Source organism: Aplysia californica, unplaced genomic scaffold (assembly GCF_000002075.1).
Source record: "Aplysia californica isolate F4 #8 unplaced genomic scaffold, AplCal3.0 scaffold00875, whole genome shotgun sequence".
Taxonomy (NCBI): Eukaryota; Metazoa; Mollusca; class Gastropoda; order Aplysiida; family Aplysiidae; genus Aplysia; species Aplysia californica.
This window is the reverse complement of record NW_004798145.1, coordinates 110,836-125,231: the sequence shown is the minus strand read 5'-3', so window position 1 is coordinate 125,231 and position 14,396 is coordinate 110,836. Positions and strand designations below refer to the sequence as shown.

General features: G+C 39.1%; 1 protein-coding gene across 1 annotated transcript; it reads right to left on the bottom strand.

Annotated features, from left to right (window-relative positions):
- Window positions 1-315: 315 nt before the first annotated feature.
- On the bottom strand, window positions 316-14,237 carry LOC101860286 (cyclin-C). Its single transcript, XM_005110323.3, has 11 exons — window positions 14,026-14,237; window positions 10,191-10,297; window positions 8,956-9,040; window positions 8,315-8,384; window positions 6,731-6,782; window positions 5,273-5,364; window positions 4,717-4,808; window positions 3,513-3,580; window positions 1,786-1,865; window positions 1,453-1,565; window positions 316-889 (listed from the first exon to the last, which is right to left on the bottom strand). The coding sequence occupies exons 1-11, from the start codon at window positions 14,055-14,057 to the stop codon at window positions 799-801; spliced, it is 882 nt and encodes a 293-aa protein (XP_005110380.1). The 5' UTR covers window positions 14,058-14,237; the 3' UTR covers window positions 316-798.
- Between the last annotated feature and the right edge of the window lie 159 nt (window positions 14,238-14,396).

Here is a 14,396-nt window from a genome sequence, read left to right as displayed (position 1 = left end):
CCGAAGATAAGAGGTGTTACAAGAGAGTAACAACAAACACAAAAAAGAAGGAGAGGAGATAAGGACGATAGAAGTTTGATAAGAAAGAAGAAGCAAACCAAACCAGAGCACCCACCAACTATCCACTTTGTGAAAAGCATAGAAAATCACACAACAGGAGTTGTGTTGTAGGGAAATAGCAGGACAGACAGACAGACAGACAGACAGACAGACAGACAGACAGACAGACAGACAGAAAAAACAGAGGGAAAGAAAAGTAGGATCTATCAGTGGAGCACATCAACCACTTGAAGAGAAAATAACAAAATTGCTTTGAAAAAGTCACATTTCATCATCAATTTTAAGTAAAAACAACAGCTTTTCTGAAATCCCATTTACGTGACAGAACATATATGTACATGAAACCTCCCCAAAAAGTGAACTTCAGGGATTGTGGAGGAATATGGATACTTTTATAAAAAGTAACACGACCAGGAAGTCACTCCTTGGAACTGATGTCACAGCTAGGTAGCTTCGTCTCTGCCTGCACCAATACCCAAACGAACATGGATTGGTTCATATATTGGTCTTTTCTTAGGTGCGTTGGTCATATTTTTTAAAACGTATCCTGCATCTTTGTACTGACTCGGCCAGGGACTCCTCATTCAAAGAACTTTAAGCCCGGGGAAAACCAGGTCCGCTTGCAATAACCAGCAGTTAAAATTGGCTGCTAATTCTCCTTCCCCCTGCCCTTTCCACTTCCAGCACTATAGAAAATGGAGAAAAAAAAGTGTTCAAATAAACTGTGTGAGTATGTCATCATGCTTGCATCTGTGCCTGCTGCTGGTTCTGTTGCTGTTGTTGCTGCTGAGCGTTAGCATCCTGCAAGCTGGGAGTCTCCGATGGGGGCCTGGACAAAGAAAAAAATACAAACAGAGAAGTAAAAAACCCTGGGAATTGTGCTCTTTTGTGTAATGATTTTGGCTCTCTGCATCTGTACTCAAAAGATGAGAGTTTGTTTTTCAATTGGGGATGTCTTATTTTGTCCAGTACCCCAGTCTTTCTTCAGGATACATTTCTCAAAGCTTAAGTTTGGTCCTGGCAGGAATGGTCAAAGCAATCCACCTTCCAAAGATTTGAATTATACATTGTCCGCAAGCTGTTCAGACGTAGTAAGCCCAAGATAAAAAAAAAAAAATAAATAACAGTTTCTTTAACTGTGATATCGATTGCACAAATGCTCAAGAAATATTTAGTTGAAATTCAAATTCTAAAAACATTGAAAACAGCCAGAAAAGATTAAAAAATTTAAGTATACCTGTTTAAAGAATGGCACAGTTTTTACTCTCCTGAAAAATGTTGCCTTCTTGGCCTAGGACATTTCAACGACCCGTCGATGATATATCAAATTTGGAATGAAACATTCACAATCAGTTACAATCACATAAACTCAAAAAGGAACTCGTCGGTTACCTGGATGGACTGGGCTTGGGCATCTTGGCCAGCACCACTTGGACCTCCTTCTTCTCATCATACGTCTTCCACATGTCGTAGAGGTTCACCAGCATACGTGTGATTTCCATCACCTGACCAAAGACAGTTTGGTTTAGTTTTAATAACTTTTATGGCACTAGCAACACAAAAACGTAATTTTAGTTCTGAAGATAAGCAGTGGTACTTTATAGATAAGGACTATAGATGTTTGATAGGAAAGAAAGAACAAACCACTCTGAAGTACCTGCAAAAGCACCCACACCGAGAGTCAGGTTAAACAATATTTTCCAATGAGACTCAAGTCATCATTACCTTATCATTGTCCACAGACAGCTCAGCACACCAGCCCTTGATGTCCTTCTGCTTGACTATACTGGCTAAGTGGATACAAGCTGGAGAATAAAAGTTTTTAGTTTAGTTTTACCAAGAGTTTTACAGCTCTTGCAACACAAACAGGTCATAGATAAGTGTCGAAGATTGAAGTAAAGTATTACAAGAGAGTAACATACCAAGAAAAGAAGGAGGAAAGATAAAGATGACATATTTTTGAAAGGCAAGAAGGAGCAAACCACACCAGAGCACCTGCCAATCACCCAAATAACAAAAGTATAAAGTATGTAAGACCACACAAGATGATACAAAATATGGGACAGGAGGTAGAAGGCAGGCTGAGTGTACGACAATGGTGCAGGACAGACTGACATGGAGAGCCATGGCACATATACCCCAAGCTGAGTGTGAAACTGAAACCTTACAACGGCCTTGAGAATCCTCATCTGAACATGACATTCCACTTGGCAGACGACAGTTATTTGGAGAGATCACTAGAGGGAAAGTGTACTACTTCAAATATTACTCAAAGGAGCCACTGACCCTAGCAAGTGGCGCTATTCTTGGGGTTGCAGTTAGCTGTAATAGACGAATGACTGACTCCGTTGCCACCTACACTTCTCCACTGCACACACAAATACACACACATACATACACACAAACACACAAACAGGCAACATGAACAAAACCAAGAGAACAATACTGGCCACTGAGGTGACAATGTTGCATGTCCTTCACAGACTGTTGGTTTATTATGACAGTCTTGTCTATATTCTTATTGTGTCAGATGCAGGACTTTTATCTAAATCAAAAGTCGTTGTTTTAAAAACGGTATCGCTGCATACATGACTGAGCCCCCAAAAAGCGTCAAGAGTTACGAGTCGTAATCATGTTTTTGTCAAAAACATGAAATGTCCAGTTACATCTCTCTGGTTTTGGACATCTTCTACCCTCTTTCATTTAATTTTTTTCTGTGAACTATATGTTTATGCATCCCATGTCTGTGATTTTTTTTTTTCAAACCAGTAATTTACACTTTTACTTTGGTACTGTAATCATTGCCACAACCCCAACCCCCCTTCCCCCCATCCAACTATCTGAAATAAAGATGAACAAAAAAAGCATGTTTGTTAAATAAATGTATCAATAAAACCAATAAAACGTTGGTGCCTAAAAGCTGGAAAATTTAACACAAATTCAGTCAAACCTGCTCTATCGAGTAAGTGTCCAAGACAATCGCTTGCAATAACAGTCACTTCACACTTACAATCCTTTGCGTTTTTTCTGTACCACAATGACACTGTCTAAGCCGTTCACCTGTCTAAGACAACCACTTTTCTCCTCTACAAAGAGTGGCCATCTTGAACAAATTCAAAAATATGAAAGAATGAATATAATATCGCCGATAAGCTGTGAAAAATGTACTAAGCCATGAAAGCAACATTTCAGGAGAGAGCAAAAAAACGTTTCATTCTCTTCACAGCTGAACCTTCAATACAAAGTGCAACTGATAATCTAAAACACTGCACTAAAAAAAATTAACATTTTGGGCTTGGTTCATATCAGAAGCTGGAGGACGATATGCTACTGTGCAATAAAAGTGTTCCTAAGGATGGATAAAAAGTCTTATCTCTTCATTTTTACAGTGAGAACAAAAGCAAACATATAATTTAAAAATCGAAAACAAAACTAGGTTAGCGAAAACTCACCCAGAGCTGTGAGGTAGGGTGGGTAGAGTAAAGGAGCATCTGTTCTGAGACTGTCATTGACCATGCGCCTGGAACAAACCATTTGGAAGTTAGAAGTTGCTTTTATTCGTTTTAGTACGTGTTTTATGGCTCTAGCAACACAAAGCAATTTGGTTATATAAGAGCCCACGATTAGAAGGGTTACTAGAGAGAAAGAGAAAGAAAAAAAAAGGAGAGATAAGGACAATAGGCGTTCGACAGGAAAGAAAGAGAAACCACATAAGAGCACCTGCCAACCACCCACAGGTTGCTCTGTCCTAGCAACTACAAATATGCGAAATCGTATAAGTATAATTATTTGAGAAGCAGGACCTCGGAAATTGATATGACATCCATCTTCGATACAACTGATCCAGATGGGTCGAGAACCTTAAAAATTCTCAAAAAACAACCCCAGTTCAGAATGACTGGTTGCGGATTGGAACCAGCAACATCCATTCTGTAGTCCAACATAATACCAATTAAGGTAGCAGTGCATCCAAAATAACTGAACAACCCATTGACACACAGATAAAGATCAGTGAATGTTTTGGTGAATGTGGATTAGATGTAGAAAGTCAACAAGCTTTTCTGAAACCATTTATCAAAGTGAGTATTGTCATTGCTGGTCCTTTAGGGAGTACTCCTGAAAAACATATATATCCAGCGGTGTTAAGAGAAACATGCCGCTATCCCAATACCATTTGGGCTAATTAAACCAAAGCCATGTCTTAGAGTTCAAAAGTGTACATATGAAAGTTGCTTGCTATTGCAGTATAAGGGCACGACCTAAGTTGGAGGAAAACTGAAAAAAAACAAACAAAAAAAACCCCAATAATAAACAATTATGTTTCACACAGCCACAAATAAAACGATAAAGGCCAACCTGTGCCACAAAGGTTATAATAATATTCAAAGCTAAAACTGCTCAGGGCACAGCCATGCAAACATAATTAAACTTTCAAAACAAAATTTAAAAAAAACAACATTTAACAGCTGACTAAGGTTTTAGAGACATAAACCTCATTTTGTCTATTCAAGGTTAAGAGCATCACATCACAGACGGTACATGATGTCCATAGCTGCGCCCCCTTCTCCTCGGAATCTAACTCATTACCAAACAAGTACAAAAAGAGCAACAACATTGCCTGATTCACGCAAAGCTGAAGTAAGATGTTAAACATACCAGGCTGTGGGTAGAAGGTCTGCATCTGCGTTGAGATCTGCACAGAACTTGACCAATGGGCGGTATGGGTGGTACATAATAAGACAACAGTCCTGGGCAAGAAGACAAAAGTTTTTAAACAAGTTCATAACAAACACTATTACAGATGTCTATAAAATTGCCCGAGTGTAACTTGTAACACCTGTTTCAACATTGTCATGTTATTTAAGAGGCGGGTCCTCCAAATTTAAAGCCCATCACTGACAGGACCAAACCAAACCAAATAGCCAGAAAGTTTTAAAACTTCCCAAACGCAAGGGAACCTTTGTACCTAACAATAACTGCTGTATGTTTAAGGGAAAACCCCAAGTTTGCAACCAACTGAGGATAGCTTCCTACAACCTTGTTTACAATACAGTAGAGGGAACCACCACTATACTCAGGAGTGTGGTTTAAGATCTCAATAAGAAACTTTTTCAAATCAAGGTCAGACCCATCCTATCATTCATTTTCTTTCTAATACTAGTTCAAACTGAGTATTGCCAAACGTTCATTAGCTCCACATAAACAAACTTACCATCATTTCCAACAAGTAAAATTCACACTCTAAAACGTTCTGAATTCTGTAGGGATATTCCCCTGTGAAGGCATGAGCAAACTTGTTCTTCACTGAAAACAAAATAGAAAAAGGACAGAGTGAACACAACTGACTTCTCAACAGTAAGATATGATAAACACCTCTCAGACAGAGGATGAGAATATTTCTGAAGCCTGACTGCTTCCCTGTGACCATGGAAGATAATACACCTGAGTGAAATGACCTAGATTTAAACAAAGGCCTGTTGAAGTTTCTCCAAACATATCCATGTTTTTGTTATTGGTAACCCACCAATTAATTCCATTGAGATATTTTGCTTCTGATTTCTAGCAAATTTGAAAGTGGAAAGCAACAAAATTAGTTTTTAGAAGTACTTTTACTGAACTCGAGAAGCTTGACGAAATTTGTATGAACGCAGACAGCAATGAAGAGGTAGATGACTCGGACAAAGACCCTGATTATTTGGATCAGGAGTCTTCACAATGAGAAGAAATTGATCGTAGATTTGGAGCCACTTATCATTGATTGAGGAGCAATTTACTCTGTATGTATATCTAGACCTAATCTTTTGTCTCCATTTGGAACCACGTCTGGACAAATTTACTGTTACATAATTGATTACACCTAAATGATCCAAAACAAAATATCTCTTCAATAAGAATCTTTTATGGCATAAAGAAACATATTTTAGACATTTGGTGAAGTTTCATGAATATAACTTTACTAGGGGCTGAATTATTCACATGTGTCAAATGGTCAGAAATTGGGCAGCAGCTCTATTCCTATGGAAACTGAAAGTCAAGTGTGAGGCTGGTCCCAAAGGTGTTAAGTCAAAATTTCCCAATTGTGAATAGAAATAAAAAAATCTTCAAACAGGATACGGGATACTTAGTGTAGACAAAAGGTGGGCAAACACTTTGGATGGGGGGGGGGGGGGGGGCATGTCGACTGGGTCATAACAGCAAAAGGCCACATGCCTTATTACTGGACATAGTGTACTAGGAAAATTTTTATAAAGAAAATACAAAATATAAACTGTATTCAGTTACAGTAGGAAATGATAAGAACATTTCATATTTAGAAAAATTTTCCTTTAAATTTTACCACAAAAACCAGTCTTGGCTTGCGTATTTTGACAACTGTGATCATTTTCAGGAAAATCTATTGACTTCCATTTTATAAAAATTTGCCGTATGATTCAGTGGACAGTATAAAACTCTGACAAGGGTCACATTTAGCATGGTGGCCGTAGTGTGTGCAACCCCTGACTTAGAGGTTTTTTATGCTAAAACATAAAATATGCAACGATCAGCTTTAAGACCCCAGATGGCAATGGGGCATCCATACATTGCACAACTAAAAGTATACAGTGTTAAAAAGAGCATTTGAAACAATTTACATATGAAAATGGGACTCAAGACAAAATCAGTATCTTACCTATATTTTGGCAGGTAGTCATGAGCCTACTGTTGGATATCACACCATATTCCTGAAAACAAAGCAAACAGGTCATAAATCACAAAAAATGATAAAGTAATAATATTCAACATATAGTTCGGCAGTTTCATTAAATTTTGCTAAACGAAAATTGTACCCCTATGAGCAATACAAATAGGACATTATACCTGCTTTAAAATCAAACTTTACTAATAAAAATCATTTAGATTGCACGGAAAGAAAAGCCAAAAGGGGGCTTTCGTGGCCTAGAGGTTAAGGTGTTGGGCTCTCATTCAAAGGTCCCGGGTTCGATTCCGGGTAGCGACCAAAAAATTTTCTTCTCTAAAATTGTCTCCTTTCACATCCTTTCCTGATCTCTAACAATGATCTGTTGTCTGCTTTCATTTCCACTTTCTGCCCCCACCCCCTCACCTCCTTTGCCCCCTCCTCTGGGCTCCTGACTCTTTCTGCAGCCTTTCTACTGCTACTCCTTGGCTCCTCCTAACTGCTGTCTTTCTGCCACACCCCTGATCTTCTGGTAGGAAAGATCTACACCTAGCCCTCTCGGACAAGGGCGAAAAATCTCGGAGGGCCCGTGTGCAAGTTGCGCACGCTAAAGATCCCTTGGTGGTCAAAAATCGATAAGAGTAGGCTTCGGCCGCCACGCGGGCAAAATTCAAAATTTCCTACCAACGAAAAAGTATTAGGTGTGTCCCGCGCGCTCATATGACTTTATGCAGTTGCGAGCGCCGTAAAACCCTATACTAAACAAACAAACAAACAAAAGCCAAAAGCACAAACTTAAAGAAAAATGATTCAAAGGAGCATTTTACTTCACAAACACTGTTCAACCTGTCCCTGCAGGTGGGGGGCCCCAAACTTTTACAATGGGGGAGTAAAAATTAACACCTCCTGTGATACAACATGCCATAACAGATGACTAATGGTGTGCAGGTCTGGTCTCCTGAAAAAGAGTCAGTTGACATAGAGCCAACTACCTGACCGTGTAAAATATAAAAGAGGAGTTTCTGCACCAGCAAGACCAATGAAGGACTGTGGACAAAGCCAAACAGACTTTCCTTACCCAAAACCTTCTCCAGCGAACAATACTCTCCAGATGGCAACGTGGAATGTTCGCACCATGTATAAAACAACAAAAGAGTGCTTAAGTGCCACAAAAGATGAGAAGAATCACAAAGAATAAAGTACAGAAAAGTGGGAAAACATGAAATAATATCAAGAGGTTTGCCCAACCTAGACCGGTCCTGGGGTCTAGCTCTAAAACCCTTAGAATTGATCAAAGTTTAAACATTAACGCCAATTATTAATCCAAACGGGAAAATGTGAGGACTACAGCACATATTTTCCAAGAAGATAAACACAATATCACTAAATTAATTGTAAAACTTTTTAACGCAAGTAGAAAAGCACTAAAAAAAGATAAACAGCTGGCCATACTATCTAATAAATCTGGACAAACGATCTGTTCACACTTTTGGGAAACACTTTGTAAAGGCCCAAATAATCCTTGTAAAAGATCGAACCCTTCGACGCAATAATTCAAGCTTTCTGCTATTGTCTCACCTCTACTTTAGATGCAAGAAACGCACACGTTGGTGCCATCAGCCAAGGGTCTATACACTTGAGGGAATTTCTGGAGAAAGGAGAAACAAGACAAACTTTTAAGGCTTATTATGTCCCAATTTGGTGCTGGATTTTCATAAGTTACGAAAAATGTGTAAACATGATGGTTGTCATAAAACTTCAAATGCTCAAGTCTCCACCAACTTTTTGGTTTTTCTTATAGTACTTACAACAACAATAATAATAATAATATTAATGATGATAACGATGAAAATAAAAACATTGAACTTATTTTATTTTGCTCTCAAACAAAAATTGGCCAGGTAGCTATAATCCACTGCAGGAAAACAATAATTTAACAAACTGACATTCACCTTTAAGGTACATAATAACATGGAAAAATGGCACAAAAAACTCAAAACAGACATGTGTAATGGCTTTTCTTCCCACATGTAAAAACCAAGTTCGATGAGCTTGAACGGCCAATCACACCTGCTGCCTTAATCCTCTAAATTGCATTAAACGGGGTGGAAAAATATATTTTACTTTTTTTTTAGCAGGAACAAAAAAAAAGCAAAACGAAAAACATTTCATGATCCCTATTACTATAAGTACTAACAATAAAATTTACAAGAACCAACCTGGCATAAAATCGCTTGAAGTATATTGTAGCTGTTGCTATAACTTGCTGGCGGAATTTTAGCTGTTCGCCGAGAGCTTGTATAACTGAAAAATAAAACAGTAAGAAACGTTTGGTATACAGAAAAAATGTGTTATGAGCTGTAAACCAATTTCACCTGACTTTAATAAACTGAAAACTGGTTTTTGATAAGTCTGCAGCAAAGAATAAACAGACAAGCATTCTTGTCACATAAATGAGCAAATCATAGCATTACTGACTTACACGTAAAAAGTACTCATGAGTTGAATGGACAGAACTGTTTTCCCATTCAACGACAAGGCTGTGTGCATCTATCAACAATGGTAGCAAGACTTTTCGGGAGAAACTGAAAAACGTAAGTGTTTGAAAGTACAGAGTCTGACTGTGAGCTGACAATGAAGACTAAAAAAATCTGTTGCTCCGTTTATTTTTTATTATTAAAAAAAACAAAACATCTTTGTTTGTGATAACCAACCAATAATGGAAGCCACATTCCCCCTCTTTATAACTACACTTTCTTTTACTTCTCCGTGATAAAAATTATACTGTCCAAAAATACACCATCTTCATGTGATCATTTGGTTGTTGTTTATTAGAGTTTCCCAGCTGAAATAAGAACTGATGTTGCTTTATGTGTACAAAAACATAATAATAATAATAATAATAATAATTGCATTTATATAGCACATATCCATGCTCAAGAGCATGCTATGCGCTTTACAACTATTATTACCCCAGCAGACCCTCTGAGAACACTTAGAAACATTCTCAGCTTCCACGGAAGCATACAGTGCAAGCTGCGAATTTCAAGTGCTCAAACACTACCAAACTGACAAGATCGTTCACTGTCTATAGCCGGGTAGGCACACCTATTTCCACCTGGGTGAAGTGAGGAAAGTTTGTGCAAAGTGCCTTTCCCAAGGACACAACGTAGGGCCCCTGACGGGATTCGAACCCACGACCTTACAGTTGCCTAAACATTGCTGGTGAGCCCCTGACTGCCAGGCCAAGCACCCACAGGTAGCGTGACCCGGGCGTGACCTCATCTCGGAGGTCAGGTCGACCGGCTACTAAGTGATCCCGAGTGGACATCCGTGTCCAAGACACTTTTTTTTAATGTACTGGTTGGCAGCTCTATGGTCAAAACTATTTTATACACACGTACACAGTAAATCATGTGATAAATGCAGCAGGAGCAAAACAATATTTACAAACCATTAGCAAAGAGCATCATAATCTTTTGGTACTCTTCCTCAGCGAGTATCTTCAGGTCATGTTGTCGCTCTCTGTATAGGTCCTGGCGATCAAGAAGCCACTGCTGACTGGAATTTTAAAATTAAAACAATTTGATGGATTGAATATGAATGCCATGACTTTGAGATCAGATAAATGATGAAACTAATATCACGCATGCACACACATAAGATGGATAAAAAACATGATTTTTGAAAAAAGAAAACCCCCTATCCCTCCCCCTTCCCATCGACTAAAGACTCTCATATAAACTACCTGCCCACAAAATCCATGGTCACTGATCATTGATCCCATAATACACGAGGATCGTAGGGGTGCTGTATCATGACAGAGAGTGTTTTCAGGTGCCTCCACTTCTCATGTTTTTTTGCAAGTGTCTGAGTTTGGGCAAAGGATTTTCCTGTCCACTCCGCAAGCTTGTTGCGCCATCCCTCCCTTTGCCTTCCTCTCCATCTCCTCCCCTGCACAGTACCCTGAAGAATAGTCTTGGATAGGCCGCATGATCTTGTTGCATGACGGCCATAACATTTCAGTTTTCTTCGTTTCACAGTAGACAGTAAGTCTTCAGTGACTCATGTGTTATTTCACTCTACTGCGTACTTCCTCATTTGTGACGTGGTCAGTGTGTATGACATGCCAAAGAGTCGTCTCTAAAGCATAGTACTATTAACACTAAATATCCAGCCACTCTACTTCAACTCTAAATCAAATAATAAATAAAATGTCTTACTTAAATGCTTATGTGGAGGAGAGGATGTGTGACAGTATGTGTGTGTGTGTGTGTGTGTGTGTGTGTGTGTGTGTGTGTGTGTGTGTGTGTGTGTGTGTGTGTGTGTGTGTGTGTGTGTGGGTGTGATCGGCTCGGTATGGTTTCTGGCGGCATCAGTGCTCACTACAAATAGACCTAGACCCCTGTTTCAAACAGATCACTCGACTCACTGCCTTGTTTTGAAGGTCATTACCAGTTTTGTTTGTTTTGTACCACGATGGTAGTTTTTGCCTCTCCATGAAGGAACATCAGGCAAGCCTCGCCCTAAAGACCGAACCGAACCTGCCAATGCCAATGTGAATGGGCACTGATTGCATTTACAGAGCTCACTCAAGAGATTGGATACTTTTTAAAATAAGATATTTGTGTGCCTTTAGAAACTATTTTACTCCAAATAGAAAGAGGCTAGCCGTAAAAAGACTGGTAGGCTAGCGGTACTTAGACTAGGTTAGCCATTCTCTTAGCTTAATGACAGCCAGGCTTTCTAACCGTATAATTAATCATGATGGCTAGACTGATAAACAGCAAAAGATCTAGGTGTACCAAAAATAATTTTAAATAAATTTTTAGTTTGCAATACCTAAGTATAAATTTGTATTTCACACGAAACCAAAAGGTGACTTTCTGACAGTAACATGTATTTAAAACCTGAATAATTACTAATCAGACCTGTGTACTCAACAGGTTTCAGTCAATACAGCTTTTGGCTAGACTGGCAGGCTAGCCTAGACTGCTAGGCCAGCTAGACAGCTAGGCTAGAGCTGTACTTAAGGACGGCTAGACTGGAAAGTAAGCCGTACACTTATGATGGCTGAATTGCAAATAAAATTTTAGTTTCCAATACCTAAAGTTAAAGTGTACGAGATCTAGATTATATATTTTAAAAAAAAGTATTTCAGACAAAACTAATAAGGTGCCTTACTGACATGCATACATGTATTTTAAACCTCAATAATTACTAGATCTAATGAGACCTGTCTACGCCACAGGTTTCGGTTAATAGGATGATCTAAGTACGGCTAGTGTTGGGTAGATCTACACACTTTTGGCTTGGTGTATCAACAATGCCACAAGTGGCTTAATCTATGAGAACGAAGAAGCAACTAGAATCTAGTATAGAGAGTAGATTACAGTGTCAGTGTAGTGTAGAAAGTGAATGCGTGGCGTAGAATCTAAGTTCTAAAACATAGCTTTAGTAGAATCTAAGGTTCTCACACTGGAACATCATAGCCAGGCACAACTTAAACGGCCAAAAATCCAAAAAAGCCATCACTGCCTATGATGATCTAAATACCACACCAACATTATGGTCATATCAGATTGCATGTTAGGCCAATGCCAACAATAATGATGATTCATGAGAATGATTTTAAAATATATTCATATAAAAGAAGTGACTTATTTCTCCGAACGCTCGGGAAAATAAACTTGATCTCCATTTCTGAGACGAACGGTTTCCATTCTCGAGATTTTTTGGTTATTTTTGCAAGATTTAGGTGTCATCTTTCATTCTGCCACTCCCACTCTGCGAGGACTGGGAAGAAGCATAATATTGCATCGAATTCAATTTCTAGAGCTCTAGATCTAGATCCAGAGAGATTTTTTTAAGTCTGAATATTCAGATTATAACTTCAGGTGTGGTTGGGGCAACGTTCCCGGACATACGTAATTTGAAAATGCCTTCAAAAGGTAGGCCTACTGCGAGAAGTCACCCCTAAAGCAAACACTAAAATCCTTGTAAACAAAAATAAAATCTCTCCCCGCCTCGTTCACACCTTATACACACACACGCACACACACATGCGTGCGTGCGCGCGGGCATCTCCATTCGCAAATCATCAACAAATCTCGAGAACAGAAACCGTTTGGAGAAATAGAGTTAAAGTCTATTTTCCTGAGCGTTCGGAGAAATAGAGCCGCCATTTAGAATGCGGACTGCAATTTTGCAACCATTCACTCAGACGGGAGGACTTCCGTAACGAGCGACCACTATGAGACAGAGCAGAATTGAGGGCTAGGGGTAGGGGTAGGGGTAATTGTTAAAATGTCTACTTTTTAGCGTTTAATTCCTGGGGAGGACTTCCGTAACGAGGGACCACTCTGAACTCTATGAATATCAATGGCCATCAAAATCAGTACGGAAGGTCTATAGCCAGTATGTTACTACGACTTAAATCTAGATTTAGAGATCTAGATATAGATCTAGATCTAATCTACCTACAATAAATGATGAAATTGCCGTGGTTTACGTATTCTTAATATCCAAACGCAAAGTTTTGAATATCCAGTCGGGGAAGCATAGTTTTGTCTAGATCTAAATCTAGATGCAGATCTAGGCGCAGGCGGAATTAAACGTGAGAAAGTATACAATTGCCAGTGTAGGATAGGGGTAGGGGCAGGGTTAGGGTTAGGAAGCCTCTTCTTTATTGTGTTTGATGGTATTGCCGGTCGCTTGTTACGGAAGTCCTTCCACTCAGGCTATTCTCACCCGCCCGGAAGTTCTCGCACGATCAACTCCTCTCCTCTTCTCTCTCTCTCTGTCTCTTTCTGAATACTGTCTATGGGTGTGGACGATCAAATTGACCAAAACAAAGTTAAAAAATGATGTTAAAACACAAAAGTAAATTAATTTGGTTGTCTACAAAGATGCTACGGCTATTTAACTTTTCGAATCGAGCCGAACTACGCGGGTCACCATTTTGTTTTGCCCGGAAATTCTCGCGCTACTCCTCTCTCTCTTTCTCTCTCTCTCTCCACGCTTTTAGTAGGCTACAGTTGTAATGGAACGTTTGTTCACGGCACAGAATTCTACAATTTTTCTGTTATCACAGTGTAGAATTCTGTGGTTTAGGGTGAACGCAAAATTTGGTGAACGCGCACCGGGTGAGAATAGCCACAAGACTCGCCTGCACTATTCTCACTCCGGGTGAGAATAGAGGTCTTAATTCATGGCTTCCTTAATTCATACCGAGAGGATGTGTGACAGCTAGTCTAGATTCTAGCACTCTGTCACTCAAACACACTTACTAATGAGAGCTAGCCCAGAAATTTCCAGCCATAATGTTCCAATTGGTACGAAGTTAAAATGACCAGATGTAAGTGGTTGATAGAAGCAATGCAAGCCGTAAACATAAACATTGATCTCCAAAACGGCGCTGAATGATGAATGAAGACTAAAGTGAAAGTTGATGAAAGCTATTGTTTACTTTGTGCTTGTGTTAAGTTAAGCGGCTCAAACATCCGGTGCTTTAAAAGTATTACGAAACAAAATAGTTTTATTCAGAAAGTAGTACTTTATGTCGCTTTTTCAAGAAACATTGTTTTTAAAATTTGTAGTTTATACCAAATGTCCACTATTTAGTTAAATTATATCTTTGATAGTGTTAGTTCATTGTGAA